At 34.0% G+C, this 27,068-nt stretch overlaps 1 protein-coding gene across 22 annotated transcripts in view; it reads left to right on the top strand.

Annotated features, from left to right (window-relative positions):
- PICALM (phosphatidylinositol binding clathrin assembly protein) overlaps positions 1–13,768 on the top strand; it is a 124,704-nt gene extending 110,936 nt beyond the window's left edge. For 14 of the 22 annotated variants that reach the window (XM_074304669.1, XM_074304659.1, XM_074304650.1 and 11 more), the window contains 2 exons: positions 10,992–11,094; positions 12,419–12,527. In XM_074304669.1, the coding sequence (XP_074160770.1) occupies positions 10,992–11,084 (93 nt within the window). In that variant the 3' untranslated portion in view covers positions 11,085–11,094; positions 12,419–12,527. Of the gene's footprint in view, positions 1–10,991; positions 11,095–12,418 lie in introns of all 22 variants that reach the window. The other 8 variants (XM_074304657.1, XM_074304655.1, XM_074304660.1 and 5 more) reach the window with 1 other exon arrangement.
- Positions 13,769–27,068: the final 13,300 nt, after the last annotated feature.

Below are 27,068 nucleotides of genomic sequence, written 5' to 3'. Positions count from 1 at the left end.
TCCAATATTGATCATTATCTATAACTGTCATCTTAGTCAACTTTAGAGGTGTGGAGTGGTACCTTAGAGTTGTCTTAATTTGCATTTCTCTGATCAATAGTGATTTTAGAGCACCTTTCTATATGACTAGAAATGGTTTCAATTTCTTCATCTGAAAATTGTCCTTTGACCGTTTATCAGTTGGAGAATAGCTTGAATTCTTATAAATTTGAGTCAATTCTCTATATATTTTAGAAATGAGGTCTTTATCAGAACCTTTGAATATAAAAATGTTTTTCCATTTTATTGCTTCCCTTCTTATCTTCTCTGTATTTGTTTTGTTTATTCAAAAACTTTTTAGCTTAATATAATCAAAATTATCTATTTTATGTTCAATAATGAACTCTAGTTCTTCTTTGACCATAAATTCCTTCCTTCTCTACAGATCTGAGAGGTAAATTATTCTGTGTTCTTCTAATTTGCTTATAATATCACTCTTTATGTTTAAATCATGAACCCATTATAACCTTATTTTGATATAGGATTTAGGTGTGAGTCAGTGCTTAGTTTCTACTGTATTAGTTTCCAATTTTGACAGTGCAAAAGTTGGGATCTTTAGATTTGTCAAATAATAGATTACTATAGTCATAGACTATTTTGCCTGAACACATTTTTGTAGTTTATTCTTGGAGGGGAAAAATATTATCATCTAGTAAATTAGGTAATAATAGGAATAATTTGGTAAGAATTAGGATCTTCCCTAAAAGAGAATCTTCATAGAGAAAGAAAAAGGAGATTTCAAAAATTCCATAATAGTCATAACAATGTAGATAATTAATTTTGTTACTATCATATAGACCATCTTCCTCTACCCCCCTACCAATCCTTTTCCTTCAGAATTTATTAAATCTATTAAGGCAACACAATACAGTTCTTACTTTTTATCCATAGGATCTCTTATGTACCTGTTGGACATAATTTTGGCTCTGCCATTTCATAGCTCTGTGATTCTGGCCAAATCACTTGATCTCTCTGAGCCTCCTTTTCTTATGGCAATGGAAATACTAGTTCTGTCTTTCCTCCTAAGGTTGATGTGAGGAAAGTATTAATATGTAATCTGTTTTTGTTAATTACCACTGCATCCAGTTTATTTTCAGGTTTTCCTATCACCTTATATTTGAACAACCTCCCATTAGTTTACTCTGCACACAACTCCTAGAATAATGTTCGAAACAGTATTTTCATTATTTTTTTCTCTCTACCTCCCCCCTACCCCCAATTAAGCATACAATGACTTCGTATAGTATTAAAAGTATATATATCATTATATTAGACATTGTCAGCTTTTCTTTTTCTCTTCCTATTTCTTCACAAGGTTCTACTCCATTTATAACAATAAGCAAATTGAAAACCATATTATACTTGATTTTCACAATCATATGAATATCATAGACTTTATTTCTTATTCTCCTACTTCCCTTATTCTAGCCAAGCCAATCTTTATTTTCATTGTCACTATTTTCACGTTGCTTTATAGCAAGCTCTTTTTAAATAGTAAAGGACTGCATAAATTTGAACTATTAATCCTAATAACTTTCATTAATAAGTAATATTAATAATCTTCTTGCTTACTTTTGTGTAGAAAATATAATCTCTATATCTTTCTGTTTTTTTTCCCAGCTTAAGGGAAATATCCATTTCCTGAAAGACTGAATTTAAAACAATCTACCCCCTCCAAGAAATCATCCCTAATTAATTTCACTCCTTTCTGATCTTTCCTTTCCCCCACATTCATTCAAGGAAATAATAGATCGCTAACATTTAGCAGTTATATAATGGTTATATTACTATTAACCCTATGGTTTCATCAGTGTTCACTGAAAACAAAATAAAACACCTAACAGAGCTCTCACTGGAAGAGAATCAGATTGCAAGTCTTAATAATATTGTTAACAAGAAAGGTGAACAATTGTTATACTTGAAGTGATTTGATTTTTATTAAATCCTTCTCTTACATTTTAAGATAATTGTGTTCTCTTTGATACTTCTTTTCCAAGTTAAACAATTCTAATTCCTCAGTTCATAACTATACAGAATAAACTTTAAGGATTTTGTACAACTTCCTTCTCTTTCTCTAGAAGTTTTCTAGTTTGTCAATATCCTTCCTAATATAAAATGCCGAATACTAAAGACAGTAATTAGATGTGATCTAAGTTGGAAACCATTGGAAACCATCGAAACTGTCATGTCCTTATTCCTTAGAAGTTTTTCCACTCAATGTAGTCTGATATCATGTTAGCTTTCTTGATAGCATGTCACTATTATGCATTGTGGTAAACCAAAAACCCTATATCTTTTTCAGATGATTTGCCATTTAGCTTCCCTATATTATACTTGTGAGGTTGACATTTTAAACTGAAGAATAAAACTACATTTATTCCTGTTAAATTTCATTTAAAAGATTTGATCTAATCTTTTCACCTGCAAGCGTCTTTTTAGATCTTGACTGCCACTCAACATGCTAATTCTCCTGCTTAATGAACTGTACTCTCTCCATATATCTTTACCCAAGTCACACATAAAATATACAAAACCAAACATAAGTCCCCAAGGTACTCCTTTACAGACTTCCTTTCAAGTCCATCTTAAACCATTGATATTTGAGTCTGGATATTTAACTAATTTTGAACCCACCTAACTATGTTACTGGTTATGTCTTCCATATTTTTCCACAAGAAAAGCATGAGAAAATTTCTTCTTATCTGATCCTTAATCTCAGCTTCATTGTTTCCATTGTTCATAGGCTCATTCTTTTTTTTTTTGCCTGATGTATTTGTACTTAATTCTAAATCCCCCTCTGTTGATCTAAAATATAACTGTTTTCTAATTTTTTTTTTTTCCTGTATGTATCACCTGATGTGTTGCTGACTGGACTGTTAGCTTTATTGGAATGTAATCACTGACTAGGACAATTGCTGACCTCTTTAAGATTAATTTTATGTTTTATGAAGAAAGTATATATATTATCTTAGATATATTTGAATTGAATTATTTGACAAATAATTGGGTCAGTTAAAGAATGAGTGAAGTGGGGAAAATTGGTATGTTTAGTAGTGTGTAGTGGGATTTTTTTCTTTGGTCAGAAATAGGTTCTTTTAGGCTTTCTGATTATACTGATAATTGATCCTTTGTCAGGATTTACAAGGGCTCTGTCTAGAAAGGCTCAGCTGTTTTACTTGTTTTGTGATGAGTGATTTTAAAGTCTTCCATCAGTAAAATGTCTGAATGGAAACAAAGACTTTTTGTGAGAACCATTAACCATTCTCAATGGAGGCCATTGTTGTTTCTTGATATGGAAATAATTTGTCCTATAAAAATGGTCTCTTACTGAATTTCTCGAATATCTAAGAACTAACTTTATTTGATATTTAGGTTTCATAGAATTTTTTTGTTTTTGTTTTTGAACTTGCTTGTGAATAGTCACTCTTGGCAGTCACCTCATTTTTCAGCTGTTCTACCCAACTGGATTTCTTTTTTCCCCTTATTAAACAATTTTAAAATTTCAAAATTATTTTAAAAATTTTTTATTAAAAAAAAAAAGACCTTTTGCATTGTCAACAATGTCACTCATTCATTCAGTCCTTTAGATAGATAACATCAAAGAGTTTGATTTGAGATGTTTGAGTTGGTATTATCAAAAATACCTTATTTTTTAGCCCCTTGATCTCTCTGTGGCATTTGACATTGACCACCATTACATTTTGGATATATCTTTCATCTTAGTTCTTTTACCTATCTACTTTTTGGCATCATCATCTTGTCATTCATTGCCTAGATTTATTGTAAAGCTTCATCTTGGACCCCCTAAGATTCTTCTGCCTACATTCTTTCTTGGTGACCTCATGAATTGCTATAGTTTATCATATTTGTGCAGATGACTCCTGGATCCATACATTCAGCCTTAGTCTCTCTTATGAACTCTAGAATCACATAATCAATTTCTTATTGAACATTTCTCACTCTCTATAGGCATATCAAATTTAACATGTCTGAAACAGAGTTTATTATTTTCCACTCACCCCCACTTTTCACCTCTGTTTATATGAAATATATTGCCATCCTTCCATTTACCCATATTCACATCTTAGAAGTCATTCTGGTTTCTTCATTGACACCACACACAAATCCATTCAAATTATGTCTTAGTTCTACCTCTGCATGGCTACAACTTAAATTCAGTACTCACCTAGACTATTATAATAGCTTCCTAATTGGTCTTCCTGCCTCAAGTCTGTCATTTTGAAATCATAATCCAAATTGCTGTCAAAGTGATATTCCTGCAGGATAGGCCTGACCATGTTACTTCCTTGCCTGTGGAGATATAATGGACAACAAAGCCAGTTTAGCTACACTATAGAGTATGGGAAGGAGAGTAAATGTATATTATAAGGTTGGTAAAGTCAATCAGGGTCAAATCGTGAAAGGTTATAATCTGATGTGTCCCTGTTACCTGTAGAATCAATTATGTTTATATTATGATTTCATTGAAAACAGAACATGCTTGTGAGAATATACAGGTGATACATTGGATAAGAGTACTGGGTCTGGTGTCAGAAAGATTTGAGTTCAAATCCATTTTCTTACATTTACTAACTCTGTAATCTGGACAAGTCACAACTTCTGTTTGCTTTAGTTTTTTCAAATATATAATGGGGATAATAATAATGATGATGATGATGATGATGATGATACCTATCTTGCAGGAGTGTTGTGAGGATCAACTAAGGTATCTTATAATGCATTTAGAGCAGCACCAGGCACATAGATGGCAATATATAAAATTATTCTCTTTTCCATTTAATTTGGTGTTCTTCAAAATGCTTATTTTGAAATTGATCCTTCTTGCTATATAAAGTAGGAAACTGATTTTTCTGAAACTTACACTTAATATATCACATTTAGCTGAGAAAATAAATAATTTTTTAAAACATATTTACATTTTCAATTGTGGTTTGTATCATGTTTAGTATATAGTAGGTGCTGCCTCAGCTTTATTTCCTGTACTATATTCTTATTTATCTCCTTTACTGTATTCCTAGCATGATTTCAGTTATTAATAGTAATTCACCTATAGAACTCTTCTAGATTTTTACAAAACATTTTCCTCATGACAAACTTGTGTAAGATAGGTAGTGCACATAGTCCTATTTTATAAATAAAGAAGTAACTTGCCCAAGGTCTCATAATTGTCAAGAGTCAAGATTTCAGTTCAGATCTTCTAATTAAAATTTTTTGTTCTTCCTGCTTATATGTGGGATAGAATGTGTCAGCTAGCTTGCTTTTGGAATCCTGAATTTCTACTTTTAGTCTGTTAGAAGAACTTGTTTGTTATTTTAAAAAATAAAATGAGGCATCACTTTTAACTGATTGAAACCTTCTTAATATACATTGAGATTTTCAAGCAAATAAGGTGCTTTGAATTATCTCATGTTTTCATGACAACATAATGGACATTCTAGGTTTAATTGTCAAGTATATTTCCCCCTAATCTTTGTATCTTATGTAAGGCATTCTTAAGGATAGTGTCAATTTCCTTGATAGTGAACATCTTTAAGAGTACTTGATTCTGAATAATTTTGGTTCACAATATTAGTAACAAAAATTTTTGTTTCTCTGTAATTTTCCTATGTTTAGATGATGCTTGAGCTCCCACTCTGTTTGCATAATATAATAATCACTGTCTTGTTGAAGGTTGTTTTTAGTCCCTTGATCTTGTCTTGTCTTGATCTTTCAAATTATTTGGTAATCTTTGTTTTTAAGAAAAAGAGTTTGCTTTTACTCTGAGAAAACAGTATGACTGTACTACTCTATCCTTTCTCAATCAAATTTTTTGATAACTGTTTACATTTATTGCCTTCTCACTCCTAAACGTTCTGTAGTTTGATTCCTCATCTTATTACTTAGCTGATACTATTTTCTCCAAAGTTATTGGTGATCTTTTAATTGCCAAATCTGATAATGACCATTTCTCAGTCTTTCTCAACTTTTCTGCAACATTTTCCTTGTTTTCTCCTCTTTGGGTTTTTGTGTCATTGTTTTCTCATGGTTCTCTTCCTGTCTCCTTTGATGAGCCATCTTTAATACACCCTAAACCTCTGAAGTAGGGCCTTTTCTTTCTTTATTGTTTCATTGGTGGCTTCCATCAGTTATGATGAGTTCTGTTTTCTCTATAAAAATGACCCATCCATACACATCTCCATATACATGTATGTATTTATATAGATATCTTTTGAGTTGTAGTCCTATATTACCAACTGCCTATTAGATCAAAACTAACTGGTTCTCTCAATTAGTAAGCATTTATTAAGCAGCAGTTATGTGCTATATAATTTAATAGGCACTAGAGATTACAAAATCTAAATAGTCCCTGCCCTCAGGGAACTTAAATTTTGGAAGAGCCAATAATATATTTCTAAGTGAGTATATGTAAATAAATGCAAAGTAAATTTTGGGTGGAGAAATGCCACTATAGTAGCAAGAGGATCAGGAAAAACTTTGTTTAGAAAATATTATTTGAATAGAATTTCAAAGGGGCTAGGCAATTTTAGTAGGCATAGTTGTGGTGGGAGTCCATTCCAGGCTTGGGAACCATAATTACAATGAAGATGGGTGATGGTGTTGTGTATAACTGGTAGCAAGAAGGCCAATTTAGCTATGTCATAGAATATGGAAAGGAGAATAATGTATAACTAAGGTAAATAAAGTTACTCAGGGCCAAGTTGTGAAAGGTTTTAAATGCTAAACAAAGGAGCAGTTTATACGAGATACCAGCAGCAATATGAAGCCATTGGATTTTGAGTAGAAGAATCATGTGATTAGATTTGCACTTTAAGAAAATCATTTTAGCAGTTATGCAGAAGATAGATTAGATTGGGGAATAACATAACTGAGCAATTAGGAAACTATTGCAGCAGTTGTAGTGAGATATAATTAGGCCTACACTAGGTTGGTGAATATATGAATAGAGGAGAGTAGGTATAAGGGATGTTTATGAAGGTAGAAATTGCAAGATTTGGCTCCTGACTGGATATGTGTAATTAGCATCTTACGATTGATTTGTCCAAATTAAAAGTCAGGATCTTTTCCCCCAAATCCAGCCTTTTTCTGAAATTCTGTAATCCTAAAGGACCAAAAATTTAATTGTTCATCTCACAGGTTTGCATTATCTTCAACTCCTTATTCTCCTCCATCTCATATATTTAAACAGATGCCATATGTTGTGGTTTATATGTCCACCACAAATCCTACTGTCATCTTACTCTTGCTTCTCATAAACCCTACTCCCTTCACCTCCAAATTAATTACCTTAAGTAGTCCCTAAATGATAGTCTCTTAGCTTGCCATTTTGACTAAAAGGTTAAGAACTCAGGGTTATCATCATGCCACATTTATATAGCATTTTGTTTACAAATAATTATTTTGTAGGTAATAATAATTCAGCCTCACAAACACCATGACTAGCACAGGGTCATAAAGGTAGTTAACTAGAAGAGTTAGGATTCAAATCTAGATCTAACTTGGAAAACAATTTTTTTTTTTCTATCATCATTATCTAGAACTAAATTTTCACATGACCAACATTTTGTATATCACATCTGTTTTCTTGGAACAACAGTCTGCTGTTGATAAAGGTGGGCTTTGAAGTGTAATTTCCAGCAACAATATATTATTTGCTTTGGCATAGGACTAAACGATTCAGGAGATTGTGAACAGGATGGTGAGCCACTGGGGCAATTGGAAATGGGATGGATGATAGTCTCAAAAACAGCATACAGTTACGTTACATAACACACCTGATGTGTAATTATTATAATCCAAGATGGGATTGCAATTTTAAAAGTAATAAACATGGTTCTGAGGGGCAGAGTTGCCAGCCACACTAACTGATGAATATTAATTGTATCAAACTATACAGCTACTACTTCAGATGTGTACAAGTAATAGCATCATCTTTAAATATGGAGGACTAATACATAATATTGCATATATGTTTATAGCCCAGTTCTGCTTTTATATATTTTTATATATATAGTTCTAAAATGGCATAGTTGTAAATTAAGCATTTACAGAAACTGAGTTGTCAGTTTCAAAAATGACAGACTATTTTATATTTTAAGATTCTTATTGTCAATATTTGACAGTATAGTCCATCTACATTAACTTTGAAATTGATTCCTTTGTTGACTCCATAATATGTGAGAAAAGGTTATTAAAAATTTTATCAGTCATATTCTCATATTTGTTCTTATATTATTCTAGCCTCAAAGATTCTGAGTAATGAAAAATCTCTGCCATGTCCATTTCTGTTTTTTCAACATATAGTATATTAGTGGAGGTGATGATTTTTGTGCCTCTATTTTTTCTAAAGCTGAAGTACAATTCTTGAGAATCTTTCTTCATTTTATGCTAATTGTACAAAAGTTTTCTTTCCTGGAAAATGAACAAGGGGACTAGTTTTTGAAAGATAAGATTTTCTGTTTAAAAATCAGTTTGTTTTCAGGAACTAAATGGGATTTCACTTAGGGGAAAATAAATTCTAGCACTTAAGACTTTTAGAGCATTCTACTTTGATTTATGTTAAACTTTGCTTCTAAATCTTTTTTTTTTTTTTGAGAGGCAAATCAAATGATCAGTTAATACTTCTTTTCATCTTTGATATAAAGACCCATTTCAAATATTATGCATTTTAGATCTCATTGTAGCAAATTGACTGAACTTTTTTTTTTTTTTTTTTTTTTTTTTTTGATGTAATGGAAATCACTTGAAATGAATAGCCTTGAGGCCTGGATTCTTGTAATGGTATATGTAATATCATTTTATCTCAGTGACAACTTAGTTGGCTGGTAATTCATGGATATAAAAGGTAATGTTTCTTTAAACGACCTTATATTTTAATATAATTCCTTGGCCTTGCTTTGTTTCCTTACAAGCCTTCCTTTCTTCATATTCATTTCAAATGTTCAGTAAGACTATTTAATCTTTATTCTTTCAGTTAAATTTCACATCAAGTTTTAAAGGCTTACCTAGCTAATTTTTTATTTCCAGATGGAGACCAGCTTTCCCTATACTTTTTTGCTTGCTGAGCTGATCCCATGTAGTTCTGCGTGGCTTTGGCAGTAGTTGCGCTATTACTGTTACTTTCTCTTTTTCCCATTACCTGCTCACCTGAGCTTCCAACTTTTCTGTTCCCCCTTGGATTATAGAGTCATGAGGGTTTTTGTTATGCTGATGTTTCAAGATATTAGGCAGCCAAGAAAGCCAGAACTATAGAGCTGTAGCTGCTGCTCCCTATTCATTCACCTGAGCATAATCTTGAAGTTATCCTTAGTAACATGGAAAATGGTATATGATTATGTTAAGCCCTATTTTCCTAATTTATCTCTTTTCCTACCAGTTTTTCTTGTGTGTCAAATTCTTTTGTTTTTCATTTGAAACATTTTGTCAAACATGAATGTTTCAGTTGTAAGCATCTTTGACTTTCTAAATACAAGATAGTAAAACTCTTAAACAAAACTGTCCTTATTTGGACTAAAAAGAGATTATACATATACATACATACAAATACATATGTGTATATGCATATGTATGTATTTTGCTTTTGTGGGGATAACACCAGGATCCCTAAGCAATATTGTGTTAATATCCTCAAACCCATTCTTCCTCTTACCTGAACTATCTGATCATAACTGGATATCCTACAATGAAATCAATATGTAGAGTAGGAACATAAGAAAATTGGATGTGACAATCGAAGACTTTTCTAACCCTGCAAACTGTACTCTTACGTTCAAAACTGTGGAATTATTTCAAGTGATTTCTTAGAATTGCTCAAAATTAGAAAAGGCTGTATGACCTGCCTCTTTGTTTTGTTTTTCTTTTTTAAAGAAGAGTAAAAAAATGACAGTCAAGCTTAAACTACCAACCTTTGAGATTTATAATCCATGTTGGTTTTAAATATTGAGATATAATTGACTGTTTTCAGTTAACTAACTGATTAAATACTATATTAATGGGAGATCAACATAGCAGTTATCATAATGTTATGTAGGAAAGAGTGCAAAGATGGGAAGATAATTTAAAGTTATGTTGTTGCTGCTTATGTTTAGTTGATTGACCATAGAAAGTCATTAGGATTGAGGTGGAGGATTAAGTTGATTGTGTTTACCAACCTCAGGTGCTATATGTGCCAATTGAAATTAAAATCTAGGTTGAAGTTAATACTTAGGTCTGTAGATAGATTCTAGATAATGTTTCTGAGTTCATCTAATTTCTCCAGTTTGTATACAGTACAGCTAAGCAATAACAAAAATTATCAAGGGGATTTTTTATATAAATACAAGAAACTAAATCAGTGAACCTCAACTTTGCATTTTAATTAAGTACATGTTAGATTAATTTAACCTCCTGAGTCATTTCCAACTGCTAAGATTGCGTGGTTAAGTTGAAAGACATTAAGACCAAGAAAAAGGAAGATGGTCATATATGTTAATATTTTGTAACTGTGCTTTAAGGGACAGTGTTTTCACCTCTTTGAGAAAGAAAATATTTTTCATATCCTGAAACCAGGCTGACTTTTGAAAGAGTTTATACAGAGAAAATGGCTCCATTTTCTTTCATTTAGGGGGGAATGAGGGAAAGAGGGAGGGAAACAAAGAGATCAATCCTTATCTTAACAAGGAGTCAACTTATGTTGATCACTTGACAGAAAATAATTTTTCTTTTGACTTTGTTTAGTAAGAAGCTTGTTTTCTAAAAGAAACATGCCATTGGATATCTTTTCACTTCACATACCACCAAACTTTTTGTTTTGTTCCCATTCTCCAAAGGCTGCCTTTATATTTATCAAAGTCAACAAATCAAAACCACTTCTTCTTTCATTACATTTTCTACTTTCATGTTCTGTCATTCTGAGACCTTTTTTTCTTTCCCTTTCTCTGTCTTCTTTCCCCCAGCTGTCTGCAGCATCCAGCCCCTCCAGTCACAGTCCTCACAGAGCTTCAGGAAAGGACCCTTTTGCAGAGCTCTCTTTGGAGGATTTCTTATAAAACACTTTAGGTATTGCTTGTTGTTGGGGGAGATGGGGACTCTAAGAAATATCCATATATATATATATATATATTTATATATTTTTAATTGCCATTAAGTACAATTCTCCCCTTCTCCTTTTGCTTGTTTCTTTATGGAATCTAAATTCCTTTTCCAAAATAAATAGAGGAAACATTTGGGAACAGTTTTTACTATAAATGAAAAGTATGAAATTGAAGCATCATTCTTCATGTCCAAATAACATTCTTTCATCATTGACAGTGGATGATTGCATTCATACAGCATCTTATAAAAATGGGTGGTCTAAATGCTTATCTTGAAGGAAGTAAAGAGAGCAATGCAGTTTTGTCAAAATGTGTTAGAACTTGGTTAGGAACAAATTTTTAGTTATGTTATTTATATGATCATGGCTAATTGAAGAATTCATTGCAAGAATCTCTGAAGGATCACTGTTTTATGTGTGCTCCCTACCTTTGTCAACATCATTTTCCTCCCCCAATAATATTGTGTTTAAAAAAAACAAAACAAAAAAAAAAAAAACACAAAACAGGTGGGTATTTGAAAATCATAAATAATCGTGCTAGATACTTAACCTGATTTTTTTGTTTGTTTGTTTGTTTCCCAGAAGTTTATCATCTCTAATTTGAATATACCAGCCCATTGTTGGGAACTTTATGCTTCATAGTTTTTAAAAACTTTACTAGTTTCTTCTTTGGATAACAGTTTAAAGATAATGTCAGATGTTTTTGGTGTTTCTTTTGAATGAATGAAGCAAGTCCTGTTGGAAAATATTTCTTTATTATTCTTTCCAAGTCACTTTAATTTCTTTAAATATAAAAGAATTAAATTAGTGAACAATAAATTCTGATTTTCCTGTTGAAGCTTTAGAAGAGACAGAAAGAGAGTTGGAGATTTAAAATTAGATTTCATGTTGTATGTGTATATCTGAATTTTATTATTTGATTAATTAGAAACACTATTCTAAACTTTTTCCGTCCTGAATTGTGTTTTTATAGAATTGAAACAATGGAATTTTTGCTTTAATTGAAAGATTTTCTGAATTTGTAATAGAAAAGTGTTCTACTTAAATTTTTTTTTTTTTTCTTAAGTGTCAACTTGGTGAATTCTTGCTGTGATTAGCAAGATAATGCTTATTTTATTTTACAGCCTGGACTTCTGATAAGCATGCTATGAGCATGAAGGACTTCTGAATAAGCATGCTATTATACTTCTGTGACAATTAAATGCCAAAGGGCATGAAACATTTTTATTTCTGAGGAAAGATGTTTTAATGCCATGAATTAATTTTAGATTTTTCTTATTTTTTTTCTAGATACAGTTTATGTAATAATCCAGTGGAAGAGAATGGAATCATTTGTTCCAAAAAGACAAGTGCTCAAGCAGCAAACCCCTACTTCCAGCAGGATCCAAATTGCTGTCTCATAAACTCTCGTCTCTTCAATTAGAATGCTGCAGGAACTCAATGAGGGGCCCATGACAGCAATTGGGACTAGTCTGTAGGAGAAAGCATCAGTTCAGTATAAAGCCAAGAATTGCCATGATTTAAGACTAAGATCTGTCTTTTTGGTGACTAACCTTTCAGTTCTTTCAACTCCTTATTAATACCCATAATCAGTAACCTACCGAGAGAAGCCCTTATTCAGAAAGTGTGAAATTTGTATCTGGAAAAGCTGTATGGAATGAAGAGCTGTGTGTGTCCTTGACTGTAACTTACAGACTCTTTTCGGGGATCAAAATCATAACTCTTATGCAGTATCTTTCTTTTCAATCTTCAAATGTAGAAACAGTAACTAAAATTAACTTTTCTTTAAAAAAAATTATATATTCAGTTTGCAGTAGACATTCCTTATGTATTTGTATTTATTTATGATTATCAATTTAAGTAACATTAATATGGTATCAAACCTCCTTATGAAAATGAGTATGGATGTATACAGTATGTTTGATTTTTATCCACAAGAATGATTCTGATTCAGAATGCTTTTCAGCTGACATACAGAGCACTAAATATTTTACAGCAAGTCCATAGACATGAATCTCTTAGTAATTCTCAGTCTGTATGGGAATTAGGGAAGAGTTACGAATGCATTAATCCGTATAGTCAATTCTGTGCCTAGATTTTGCAAGGGAACAGTTTGCTGACTAGGAAAAGCACTACATTTTAAATTCCACATTAGTGCATCTGGAAGGAACTTTATTCCTTTGTGCTTGGCATGTCATTACTCTACATTTGACATTAGGGCCTCTCCAAAATGAATGTGAGAAATTGCTTTCACTTTAAAGACTTTCCTTCTTTTCAGTAAAACTCTAGGAGGTATTATGTGGGGGGAGGGCAAAATCCTGGAACCTTTCATTTGGCTTATGCCAGGTTTATGATCATGTACCTTTTAAATAAGGGAATAGTGTCTTTACAGATGTCTAGCAAGAGTTTAGTTAATGGAGAATTAAGATGCACTGTTGATCGGTGCTTTGTGTAAATACATCTTAAAATTTGGGTTGAGAGGGGCCTTAAGAAGGACAGTCAGTAGTAGGAAAGCAATTCTATACATGAGTTAAGCATACTTGTTGCATTGTCTCTGCAGATTCTATTTTTGTTTACAATATTAAAATGTATGTTAGCAAAAATGGGTGGATTTTCAAATAAAATGCAGCTTCCACAAGACTTTTGTTACAGTATTCTGGTCTGAGGTGTTGGGTTGTTTTTTTGTTTTGTTTTGTTTTTCATTTTTCTCTTTAAAATGTGCACAGTTGATTGCTTTGCTCATATGATAAAATATCAACTTTTCAAATTTTAAATGTCCAGAAATATAGTACAGCTCTGCATTGGTGGCTGCATTCTGGACATAAGCCAAATAGCCCATTAAAATTAGTAGATTTTGTGCCTAGCTTTTAATTTTTTTATCCAAAGAAATTAAAAGTTCAAGAGGAAATATTTCTCTCAAAATTTGGATATTTTGTGATTGAATGTAACAAAGGTGCCTTCAAACCTATGTAACTAGCAGTGGTGAATTGGGATTCCGTTTGATGTAGTATTGTGAACAGAGTTTGAGATACGTGATAAGAAAAAAGTAAAATATTCCAAGATTTTCACTGGTGCTCTCAAGAATTCAGTTATGTTTGACTTTATGTTCCCTCCGCCACTTGAAAAGATGCTTAGAAAAAAATAATTCAGGATGCATGAACTTTAAACTACTTGAAAACCTTTCCAAATCAAATTGTAAAATAACATATTACAGAATAACCATCTTCTTCATTTCTAGATTTCAGTGTTATAAGAGTTAACTCAACAGCACCTACTGAGTAGCATCAATTGTAGTAATTTTATGTACTTTTTTTTTTTTTTTTTTAAGGAAAAAAAAAAAGAAAAGTAGGACAAAATATTTTGCTAACATACCTAGAAGATAACAGGGAAATCAATTTCATTAAATACCTGTCCCTCTTAAGTAATGATAATGGAGAGATCCTCTTATTTTGCAAGAGCAGAGGGGAGAAATTGGAAATTTTTTTAAAAGAGAGAGACACAGGGTTCTATGTCAATTGCAGTAGAGTTTGGGATGGGCAAATAAAAATTTGTGGCACAGGAGTACTTGTCTTTTAACAGAAACTGGCCAGAAGTAGCCTTGGGTCCCCCTCTCTATCCTTAATTGGACTAAATAAAATATGGAGAAAGACTAGTATAGATTTTGCAGAGTTCCATGAAGACAGTTAAGGCAATGCAATCTTTTCAGGGCTTAAAGTTAGAGAAAAGATTTAGTTTTAACCCCTTTTGGATAGAGATGAAGTGTTTTTCTATCAGCTAGTCTTGGGTTTAGCCTGAGAAAGGAGGTTGTTACCTTTTGGAAAAATTATTAAAATATTCATTAGGAAAGTCTGGTCTCTGGCTGTGGTATTTGATTCAAGAAGGAAGGGACTGGTTGATAAAAAGTGATATTTACCTGGTTGGTATTTAATAATTAACAGGATGATTATAATCAATTATTAGCTATGAATAAGGAAAGGGTATTTATAGTATAATGCATAATACTGCCAAATAAAGCTACAGGGTGAAAAAAAATTGCCTTGGTAAAAACTACTTGAAAAAACTTTATAAAATATACTAATGAAGCATTTATTAGGACCTACTATATGCTCTTTGAGAGTTTTCTATAGTTATTAAAGGCAGCTTTGAAGCAAGAAAAATCGATCTGGGTTCAAATTTTACCTCTTGATGTAGTAGCTGAGTGACCCTAGTCAAATATCTAATTTCTCAGTGCTCTAGGCAACTCTAAGTCTTAATTGATAGGGGCCATTTCCTCATTTGGTAGTTTCTTGTATTAGTGAGATCTCTCGTTTATCCTTATTCTTTATACTAGGTGTTGGAAATACAGGAAGAAAAAGTCCCTATCCTTAAAGAATTTAAACTTTGAGGAAGATATATGCAAATGTAATTATATATAATGAGTGAATCAGAAAGACTTAATGGAGGTTAGGGGTTTTTACCCTTTTTTGTGTGTCATGGATCATTTTGACATTCTGGTAATACCTTTGGACTCCAGATCAGAATCATGTTTTTAAATAAAAAACATAATATTAAAAAACAAACAAACCAATATTGTTGACATGTAGTTATCCCTATGTTATAAGAATAAGTTCACAGATGCTTGCTTTAGAACTCCAATTGTGGAAAGTAGTGATTGAGCTATAGAGGAAATTATGAATTCTAACTGTTGGAAGTGAGGAAGGAATGGATTACAGGTACGAGAGACAGGCTATGCTAAGACTGAGAGCTAAAATATTATGTGACATAGTAAGAAGTGCAGTTTGGCTAACCCATACATTGCATGATAGGGAAGTATATTGCATAATAAGCCTGGAAAGTAGATTTCAGCAAGGTTATAAAGAGCTTTAAATGCCAAAAAAGGAGTTTTATGAGCCCAGAAGTAAAAGGAAGTCACTAGAATTTGACATGATAAGACCAGTGTTTTTAGAAGAATACTTTGGCACTTGTATGGAGAGCAGGGAAATTTGGAATAGGTATACCAAATAGGAGGCTATTCATTAATGGAGGTGAGAAGTGATATGGAGCTTCTCATTGAGATCATTTGTACCTTTAGAAAGAGCAATTTCAGTTGTATGTATGAGACCACAAGCCAGAAGAGAGGAAGTAGAGTAAATGAGTACCCAATTGCCTGACCATAGAATTGGCTGAGATTAGGAAGGACAAAAATGAAACCAGAGTAGCACCATATCTTGGGAAAATATTGAATTGGAAAATATTGAAGTAAAGAAGCTAGTTTTATAATCTACTGAGATTTAGATAGAGTGAAGCTTTAGCAGATAAGTAACGATAAAATAATATGATTGAATAAAGGAATTTCATAATTATGATGAAAATGGAATATAATGATAGATTGAAAGAAATTTATGTGTGGTTATGGTACAAAAGGGAGGAGCTCATGAGGACTGAAATTGGACTGGGATGTAAGAGTCCTGAAAGGAACATCAACATAAATATTGAAATCTTGATTGAATGAAGGAATGAATGAAAAATTATTAAATACTTGCTATATGCAAAAACAAAAATGATTGGAATACAAATTGAGAAGCAATGCAGTTCCTGTCCTCAAAGAACTTTGATTTTAACAAGGAGAAACTATCATAAAAATGGGTAGGTAGGTGATGCAGTGAATAGAGTACTGGGCCTGAAGTCAGGAAGACTCACCTTTCAGAGTGTCCTCAGATATTTAATTAGCTATATAACTCTGGGAAAGTCACTCAATCCTGTTTGACTTTAGTTCCTCTTCTAAAAAATGAGCTTGAGAAGAAAATGGCAAACCACTCCAGTATCTTCCTAAATAGGGTCACAAAAAGTTGAACATGACTGAAATGACTAAACAACTATACACACACATACATACACAATGTATAAGTATTGAGCTCCCAGGTGTGTGGTAAGATACAATGATCCTTTGGATATAATGACAAAATAGATGATGATGTATTTTAATCAGTGCCATCTTCATTGTAGTTTGATGACAAAAATTGGGACAATGAATAAAATTACCAGTCAGGTACTGAATTTCTTGACTAAGAGAAAATGACCTCTGCCTGCTTAGCATTATACCAGATCTTAATGTCAGGGATCTTATTTCAGTAGTCATATATCCTTAAAAATACCTAAAACTTTACTGCTTTTAAGATTTTTAAAGTGACTTAAATATATTCTCTTTTGAGATTTGCAATGCCTAAAAGTTGGCTAAGAGATGTTATCCTCATTTTAATGATGTATAAAGTGATCCTAAGATTGTAATTTCCGGGCTAAGCTCTCTATAGGGCCTCAGGATCAACCTAAGTCCTTGGTCTTTAGGTGGAGAAGTAAAGGAGGCAGGAGAGCTGCCATGTGGCTGGTCCAAAATGGAGTCTAGCTAGTCTAGATGTCTTCTCAGTGGTTTTGAGCTGCAGCTGAGGGCTCATGGCCAAAAAAAAGGGAGAGTCCTGTGTCTGACTGTTTTAATACTCCAGCACAATCACGTCACTACCTCATACAGAACATGCCCAACCACACTTGAGCATGCTCCAAATTGTCAGGAGAGCTATTACATCATAGTATTACCTTAAGCATATGTACTTGATTAGCATGAAAAATATCAATAGCTAGAAAATTGTCATCAACTATACTGAATCTTAAGTACTCCTTTTCAGAGTTCCAGCTCTCCACAACTCATGCTTTCTTTTGTTTTAGAACACAGGTGGTCACGCCCTCTCTGACTGCTCAGGAAGGGAGATGAAAACACCAAAGGGAAATGGGGAGTCAAACCAGATATTGTTAGAGGGTTTGCTCTGGGCTGAACTTGGAACAGGAATACATAAATCTATAAGCATGGGAAGTATTTTATACAAGCACAATGCAATAAAACACAGACTAGTAGTGATGGCACCCCCCACAGCTGGTGCAGGCTCAATGTGGTGTAACAAACATCAATTGTACATGCAAGTAGTGATATAAAAATATAAATCAACATGATGGTGTAAAAGATTTCTAGAAGTCCTAGAAGGAGGGTATGTAAACAACAATCACACATATGCCTCTTTCAGCAGCAAAGAGATAGTCCAAAACCAATCTACAGTCCATTACTTCATGTCTCAGGGAATCCAATGATTCCTGCTAGTTTTAAATTCCTGCAGCAGTCTTATCAACAATTTTTGATGTCTATGAGTCAAATGCCATAACTGCCATGCCCTTTCAGTGGTGGGCACAGTCAGCGACAGAACCACCCAATGTTTCTTGGGTCTTCTTCATTTCAAGGGTCTGTTCTGTCTCTCTCCAATGGACAAGGAGAATATGGCTCGTTGGCACCCATCTGATTCCTTCTCCATCTGAAGAAATACAAGCAAACCCTCTCCCCCAAGCAGTTAACCTATCTGGCTCCTTGCATTCACTACTTTCTGGGTCTCTCCACATGACCTGGCGATTATCTAAAGACAGTGGAGCTGCTCGCACTGGACACTGCTCTTCTAGTGGGTTATAAAACCTGTCTGCCAGAGCCAGTGCATCTTTGTCAAAAATCAACAAGTTAATAGTATAAAGGGCTATGTTTAGAAGTTCTCTACCGTTACCTGTAGCTCCCCCTTTCTTTTGTTTTTGGAGAAGCATCTTAATGTCTCTTTCTCCTCTCTACTATTGCCTCTCCTTGAGGATTAAAGGGTGTGCCAGTGGTATGTAAAATCTTATACTATGCACAAAAATGTGCAAAATGTTTAGAAGTATATGCAGGTCCATTGTTTTTATTGCTTGTGGCACATCCATTATTGCAATCCTTGTATAAGGAATTCAGTGACCAATCGGGCTGTCTCTTTTGCTGCTGGTATTGCAAAAGTGAATCCTACAACAACAGGAACAAAAGACAGACGACCAAAAGATTTATAGTGAGTTACATCCATTTGCCAAATTTCATTAGGTCTCAAACCATGAGGGTTCTTCCCTGGAGGGAGTGTAGGAGCATGGAAAGGAAGACAAGCTGTACAAGCTTTTACTGTGCTCCTTGCTTTCCTCTCTTATTCCAAATTGTAAATGTAAAGCTCGAGCAGCCTGATGATATTTAAAATGAGATTCTTGGGCTTCTTGAAATAAAGGAGCATTGGCCAACATGGTTAGAAGGCTATTTTCCTTTGAATTATCATCAAAAATAGGACCTGGAAGTCCACCATGAAAGTAGACATTGTGCCACGCCTACTGAAATAGGCCAAATCAGATATTATATTTATATCTCCTGGATAATAAGTAGGAGCTAGAATGATTGCATACAATTCATTCTGCCGAGTGGTTTGAAAAGGAGTTATGACTACTCTCTTTATAATTGTCACAAGAGTACACAGTACAAATGTTATGTTTGGATGCATCTGTAAAGATAGTTGGCCTTTTAATAGGAATCTTAGAAACCTTTTCTTCTTTAAAAGTCCATTGCCAATTATGTAATATCCAGTCTATCTTTAGTGGAGACCCATGTGTAAAATTTGGATCCATGGCCAATAAAATTTGCCACTCTGCTTGTTTTCACTGCCTACAATAATTTGTGCTTTGGTATAAAAGGTGTGTATTTTGTCAGGCCTTATCCCAGATAATTGTACTGCTCACTTAATGGCCTTTAATAAAATTCTAGCCACAAGCATTGGTTAAGAAGTAAGGGTTTGTTCTGGTTGTGCTGGGAGGTTCACCCACTCTATCACACTGTCTCCTTGATGAAGGACTGCTGTGGGTGCCTCTTGTGTAGCAAAAACTGATATTTCCTAGGGCTTTTGAGTGACTCTTTCAACCACATCGGCTAAAGCCAGTTCAGCCTCTCTCCAAGCCTCTTGAGCTTCTTTTATAAGCTGGTTGTGGTGAATTTAAAGCAGTATCTCCCCTTAAAATGTCATATAATAGTTGTAATTGATAGATAGTTAAGCCTAACATTAAACGCATCCATTGGATAGCCACCATCAATTTCTTAAAATCATTTAAGGGGTTTAGCTTCTCTGTTCTTAAGGAAAGTATTTGTACTGTAAGCACCTTAGAGTATACTTCATATCCTAAATATTGAAAAGGAGTATGTCTTTGAATTTTTTCTGGAGCTATATGCACTTTGTAAATGTTTTTCTTAATTGGTGTAAGAGCAGCAGCAACATAATTTGGCACATAATAGAGCTATTTTTCCTTCCTTATGGCAAAACTGTCCCTATCTTTTATAAGGCTCTGCTAAATTAACGCTGAGCACTGAAAAGGTAAATCTTTTCATATCTTTATCTAGAAGGTTAGAATAGAAACAATCCTTAATGTCTATAACCCAAAGAGGCCATTCTCTAGGCAATTAAGTAGGAGATGGAAATCCAGGCTGAAGAGTTCCCATGGTTTCCATCTATTCATTTACTTTTCTTAAATCAGTCAACATCCCCCATCTTCCAGATTTCTTTTTTTTACAACAAATATAAGGGAATTCCAAGGATTTAAAGAAGGTTGTAAGTGTCCTTGGTCAAGTTGCTCCTACTATATCTAATAAGGCCTGAATTTTTTTCACTTTGTAAGGGTCACTGTTTTACCCACACTGATATATTAGTTTTTCATTGAATAGGAACAAGTGAGAGTGCAGGCAGGCCTTTAACAGTAGCCCTGCCTAAAAAGCCAAAGTAATCATTTGTAATCCTGTTGTAAGATGTCTCTTCCCCACAGATTGATGGGGATTTTTTTCAATTAAAAAAGGAATAAAAACTTCTGTTTCTCCTTCCAATGGCCATTTCAAAGGGGTAGCATTAACTTCAGCTGCTATTGATTCTCCTATGCCAGACATATAGGTGTCTGCCTCAATCTTTGGCCAATGACTGGGCCAGTTGGCATCTCTAATGACTGTATGATTTGCATCTGTGTCTACGAATCCTTCTAATGGTATGCCATTTATATAGATAATGAGCATAGGATGGTCAGCTGTAACTGCTGCTGTTTAGAATATTCCTGGATTCTGCAGTTGGGAGTCAAAATCTGGGCAAATATCACCAGCCTCCTATTAGGAGTCTATATCAGTAAACCTGATGCTACTACTTCTCTTTGTTGATAAGTCACACATTGTCTACTGTATTAGTGTCTGGGATATTATCTACACATTCCACAGTTTCCCACATCAGTGTGTGGATGGACACTGTTTTGTAAGTACTCTCAGGAGGTGAAATGGTCAAGTCTACTGTGCCTGGAGGCAAGGGATCCATAGGGTGGAGAGGAACAGATTTTACCTCTCCAGGGGGTATCTCAGTAGACCCAGCTGCATAAAACCATTCTCTCCAATTGTAATCTCTTTCCCCCGTCAGGTTCCTTCTTGGCTGACTGACCATGTAATCCCTTTTTCTCATCAGGTTGCTTCTGTGCTGATTGATCATGTCAGAGTACTGAACTTCTAAGGATTCTGGGTTTAACATCATCTGCCATTATGCCCCAAGTGCTTTTTGCCTGCGGCTCTGGAGCTGGGCTCTGCCTCTCTTTTCCCTGAATCACTCTACATTCTGATGTCCAATGGAAGCTTCTGTTACATTTTGGACATGGGGTTTTGGGTCTTTTTCTTCCACCCTGTTTTTTCACTATCTTTATGCCAACATTGAGCTTTCAAATGCCCTACTTTACCACATTGAAAGCATTGACAAGTATCTCTGGAAGCCCCTTGCCAAAAGGGACCCTGTCTTCTCATGTTCTGATTTTGGAAGACTGCATCATAGCCTGGCTATAAAAGATATTTGTGCCCACTGTGGCACAGCATTATGATCTCCTCTAAAGGAGCATCCTTATGTAGTCCTAGTATAATTCTTCTACAAACCTCATTAGCATTTTCTTTAGCTAGTTATAATTTCTGTTGCTGTATTTTCACCAATACTTCATATGACAGCTGTCTGCAGACATCCACAAAATCAGCAAAGGGTTCATTTGGATCTTGCTCTATTTTTGTGAAGGCTTCTCCTCTATCTTGCCTTCCTGGCAGGGTGTCCCATGCTTTGATAGCAGCAGCAGCAATTTGCTCATATGCTGCAATGGGGTAATTAAACTGCACTAAAGTGTCTGCATGAGAACCTACAATTGTTAGTTGGTCAGAGGTGACTGGTATATTAACTCCAGATTGACTATTTCATTGGGCTTGTATTCTACAGAGTTCACTATACTCAGAAAGCCAAAAGTTTTGTCCAGGTTCCAAACAATGTCCTTGCTATAGATTTCCAATCATTAGGGATTAAAATTTCATAAGCCAAATTTTCTAATATCTTAAAATGGATGTAGACCCATAAAGAGTGCAAGTCTTTTTCAGATCTTTGATAATTTCTTAATAGGAGTATATTCTCTTTTTTTCTTGACCTTGAGTCAAAATCTTCAATCACAGGATATGTTTGTATTTTCAAATCAGATATCTCCTGCCTTTCCTCTGGCTTTAAGTAGTGTCTTTTGTAATCCAGTCATAGGAGGGTGGACAAGATCGCTGTGGGGGCGTTACTGGTTATGTCACTGCCTTTTCCATTCCTCCTCCTCTACCCATGGAGGGGAAATTGAGGGGGGAGGGTTGTGAGATGAGAAATTCCTTAAGGGTGCCTGCTTGGGTATAACTGAGCTATCAAAGTAAAAATCACCACACTCTTTAAACTTGGTACTTAAGATCTAACTCTCCATGCTTTTCAGCCGTTTTTTTAGTACCCTCCCCCTCCTCCTCTTTCTCTTCACACTTCCTTGTCTGGCTGTTCTCCTCAAAGATTTTCTTTTTCTTTATTTTACTTTTTTTGGAACTTGTGGGCTCCTTTAAAGCCAATTGTATTATGTTACATATATATAATTGAATCCTTAGAAATTGAATCAGGGCCATTATAATTATTCAATTAATTATTTTCCCACTAGTTTCCACTTATCTGCCTCTAATTCTTTTTCCTTAGGGAGCCAAGTATACGTGTATTCTAATGTTTTTAAGAGTCCAATGATCTGCTCCCAAGTTACAAGCAAACCTTGCCTCTTTATTAACCTAACTATGCTTTCTACATATCTCCCTCGGGGTGGGTGGGGGAGGCTCTTACCCCATTTTAGGTAGAAAATGAAAATGACTAGTTTAGCCCTTACCAAAGATTCCTGCTTGTCTATTTTTGTCACTTTGTCACTCTATTTCTGGGTCACAGGGACTTCTCCAGGGAACTTATGATCGCATCAGTTGAGCTGCTGAGTGTAGGTCCTTAGTCCACATTGGGTGCCAAAATGTAATGTTTGGGCTAGCTCTCTGTAAAGCCTCAAGATCAGCCTGAGTCCTTGGTCTTAGGGTGGAGAAGTGAAGGAAGCAAGAGAGCTGCCTTGTGTTTGGTCAAAGATGTCTGATGTCTTCATGGTTTAGAGTTGCTGCTGAGAGTGCATGGCTGAGAGAGAGCAAGAGTCCTGTGTCTGACTGTCTTAATACTCCAGTCAATCACATCACTACCTCACACAGAGCATGCCCAACCACACTTGAGCATGTGCCAACTTGTCAGCAGAGCTATTACATCACAGTATTACCTTAAGTATATGTACTTCACTAGTGTGAAAACATCAATAGTGAGAGAATTATGTCATCAACTATACTGACTCTTAAGTATACCTTTTCAGAGTTCCAGCCTTCTACATCAGGTAGTTTAAAAGATGTTTTTGTGAGAGGGAAAAAATGAGAAGAAAGGAAGAAAAGAACTGATATATTTATGGTCACAAGTAAATTATTGAAATTGGATTTGGATTCATGGCTTCCTGATTCCACGTTCTAGAAGCTATCCATTATATAACACAGCCTTGTTATCTGTAAGATCTTTTAGGTACAACTTTGCTTTAACATTTCTGGCTTAAAATGTTATTTGGAAATTTTTTATAAAGTTGATCTCCGTAGGTTGCCAGTGATAAAAGTTTAGGTCCCATGTTTTCTGGAAAATCCAAAGCCATTACTGGATGGGATAATGCTATGTAGAATTTTTCAGTAATATTTTAAAAATAGTTTCTAAAAAGAAAAGGATCTTATTAGGACTTAACTGGGTTTATCAAAAGCTGAACCCTGTACTATTTTTAGATACTGACATTCTGATTGACATATTACCAATCTGAGGTACTTCCTATCTTCCTAGCTTAGAAATTTTTGATACAGCACTAAAAAATATATGTTTAATAGGTCTTTTCATATATTTATTTGCTTTTGACAAGATATAACTTGGTATTGGGTAAAGACATTTTCTTGTCTATTGATTTGTCTATTGAAGTAAGAGGAGGGGAATAGCTATAGAGAAACTTGGTCTTTTAAAAAAAATTCCAAAATTTGTACATAATTATCTGTTTAATCATTAAGATTTACATATTTTAAAGCTATTTAGAAAGCTGGACTTTGATGTCATATGATCAACAAGAATAGTTTCAACTGACTGAACAGAAGATGTATTAAGAATCAAATTAAGAACACTGCAAATAAGCAATGCCATAATGCAGTAAACACCAGGAAACTATCACATAAGTTCTGAACATAGACAACAAAACTTCATTTAAGAGAATCCACAGCTTATCACCAGAGGAATAAAAGAACATGCCTCAAACTTTTTTTTTTTTTTTTTTTTTTTTTTTCCTGAGGCTGGGGTTAAGTAACTTGCCCAGGGTCACACAGCTAGGAAGTGTTAAGTGTCTGAGACCAAATTTGAACTCGGGTCCTCCTGAATTCAGGAATGGTGCTCTATCCACTGCACCACCTAGCTGCCCCATGCCTCAAACTTTTAAGGTTTGTAGTTAACGGGTTCAACAAGAAGTTGTTGTAAGTGATCAAAAAAATGACTTTCAAATATAAAAGAAATGCAATTTCAATAGTCAGGAATTTTATTTAGAGAACAGACATTTAAAGTTCACCTCTGTCATCGAAGCTTCAGTTTTTTGAGGCTTCAGTTTTCTCATTTATAAAATGAAATAGTTGGACTACATGGCCTCTGAAATATTTCTCTTTGACACATTCTGGGCAAGAGACATATGATTATTCCAGGTATATAAGAAATACCAGGAAAGAATGAGAAAGAATATTCCAAAAAGCAAAGAAGCTCAAGATGAAATACAAAATTAACACCCTGTAGACTGATGGGGAAAGACATTTGGGAAACTGGGGTATTACAGTACTAAGTGAGCAATTTGAAAACTTATACATACTACTCCCTCAAAAGAAGCCAAAAAAAAAGGTAAATATGTTCATAAAAAATTAATCATAGATTTTTCAGATTACTTTAAAATTTGTATGGATTATTATTTTGGAATAGAACTAGGGAACCTTAAAAAGGTAGAACAACTGTTAAAAGGGTTATAAAAGGATCAAAGAGGTTAAAGATCTAAGAGTAATTTTGGGTAAAATCTTCAAGAGGAATTAATATTCTGTTGATTTAATTTTTATATTCTCTTTTAAGTGCATTCGTATTTTTAATTGGAATAGAAGACTGGCAAATTGTGAGTGCTGTCCTAGAAAAACAATAGGTGAACAGTGAAGAACTAGTTTTAAAATCAACGAGATTGGGGGAGGTCTCCCCAGAAAAAGGTACCATTCAGAAACCAGTGGGTGTGGATATGGGTGTGTTGTAAGAGAGAAACAAACAAACAAACAAAACTGGTTGAACCGTAGAAAAGAGAAGGTAGAAATTTCACAATTGATTTAGAAAGTGAATGGAAACATTTCAGCATCTTATGGCATCTTTGTTAAAATAAGTTATCTGCTAGGACACGGAAAAAATGAAAAAGAAAAACATGTATCTTTAATATATTTTATAGACTATAATAAAGAATAGTCATAGGAAAAAATAAAAATTTCAATTAATTCTTCTTGCTGGCACCTTGAATAATAAGTGGGTCATGGAAATAATAACTGAAAGAAAAAATTATGAGGAAAAAATATGCCTCATTTTTGGAAATGGCAGATAAAGCATTTCTCAAAATGAAATTTATGAAAACAAAAAATAGGATTCATGAACACAAAGTTTTAAAAATTAAGATCAAGGAACAAATTAAGTGAATAATGAAATCTTGGAAATTAGGAAAGAAATAGATATATTAAAAAGTGCAAAATTATAAAAAAATGAAGTAAAATCTAGTTCTCAAAAGCCTTAGAAATTGACACTGTAGTTAACCTGATCCAAAAACGAAAAATCACAGCACAAAATGGTTAAAGCAAAATAACAAGCAATGAAGAAACAGAATTATGAGAACCTACGCAATTATAAGCCAGCAAAACGGAATTATCATTTTAAATTATTAAATTGCAAAAATGACATAAAACAGTATAATCCAATCTCAAGAAAAATCAGGGAACTACCAAAAGGGGGGGAAAAATCTGGTGTAGATAGGTTTACAGATCAATTCTATCAAGCATTTTAATGAACTATTAATAGTTTTACTATACAAATTATTTTAACCATTTTGTTACTTTATTTTTCCAAATACATGCACAAATCTAGCTCTCAACATTCTCCTTTGTAAAACCTTGTCTTTCAAACGTGTATTTCTTTTAAACATATTTCCATATTCATCATGTGCCAAAAAAAAAAAATTACAGCAGAAGGGAAAACACAAGAGAGAAAGAAAAAAGGCAACAGTACAATCCATGGTTTGTGTCCATAGTTATCTCTCTGGATGTGGATGGCACCTTTCAGCCTATTGGAATTACCTGCAATCACTTCATTGTTAAAAAAAGGCTGAGTCCATCACAGTTGATCATCACAATCTTCTTGTTACCATGTACAATGTTGGTTTTGTTCACTTCATTCAGCCATCATTTCATGTAAGTCTTTCCAGGCCTTTTTGAAATCAGCCTGCTCATTTCTTATAGATTGATAATATTCCATTCCATTTATTTATTGTAACTTATTCAGCCATTCCCTAACTGATGGGCATCCATTCAATTTCTATTTCCTTTCCCCCACAAAAAGAGTTGCCACAAACATTTTTGCACATGTGGGTCCCTTTC

The sequence above is a fragment of the Sminthopsis crassicaudata genome, chromosome 3 (assembly GCF_048593235.1).
Source record: "Sminthopsis crassicaudata isolate SCR6 chromosome 3, ASM4859323v1, whole genome shotgun sequence".
Classification (NCBI taxonomy): Eukaryota; Metazoa; Chordata; class Mammalia; order Dasyuromorphia; family Dasyuridae; genus Sminthopsis; species Sminthopsis crassicaudata.
The sequence above is the reverse complement of the archived record's forward strand: the minus strand, read 5'-3'. Positions and strand labels throughout refer to the sequence as shown.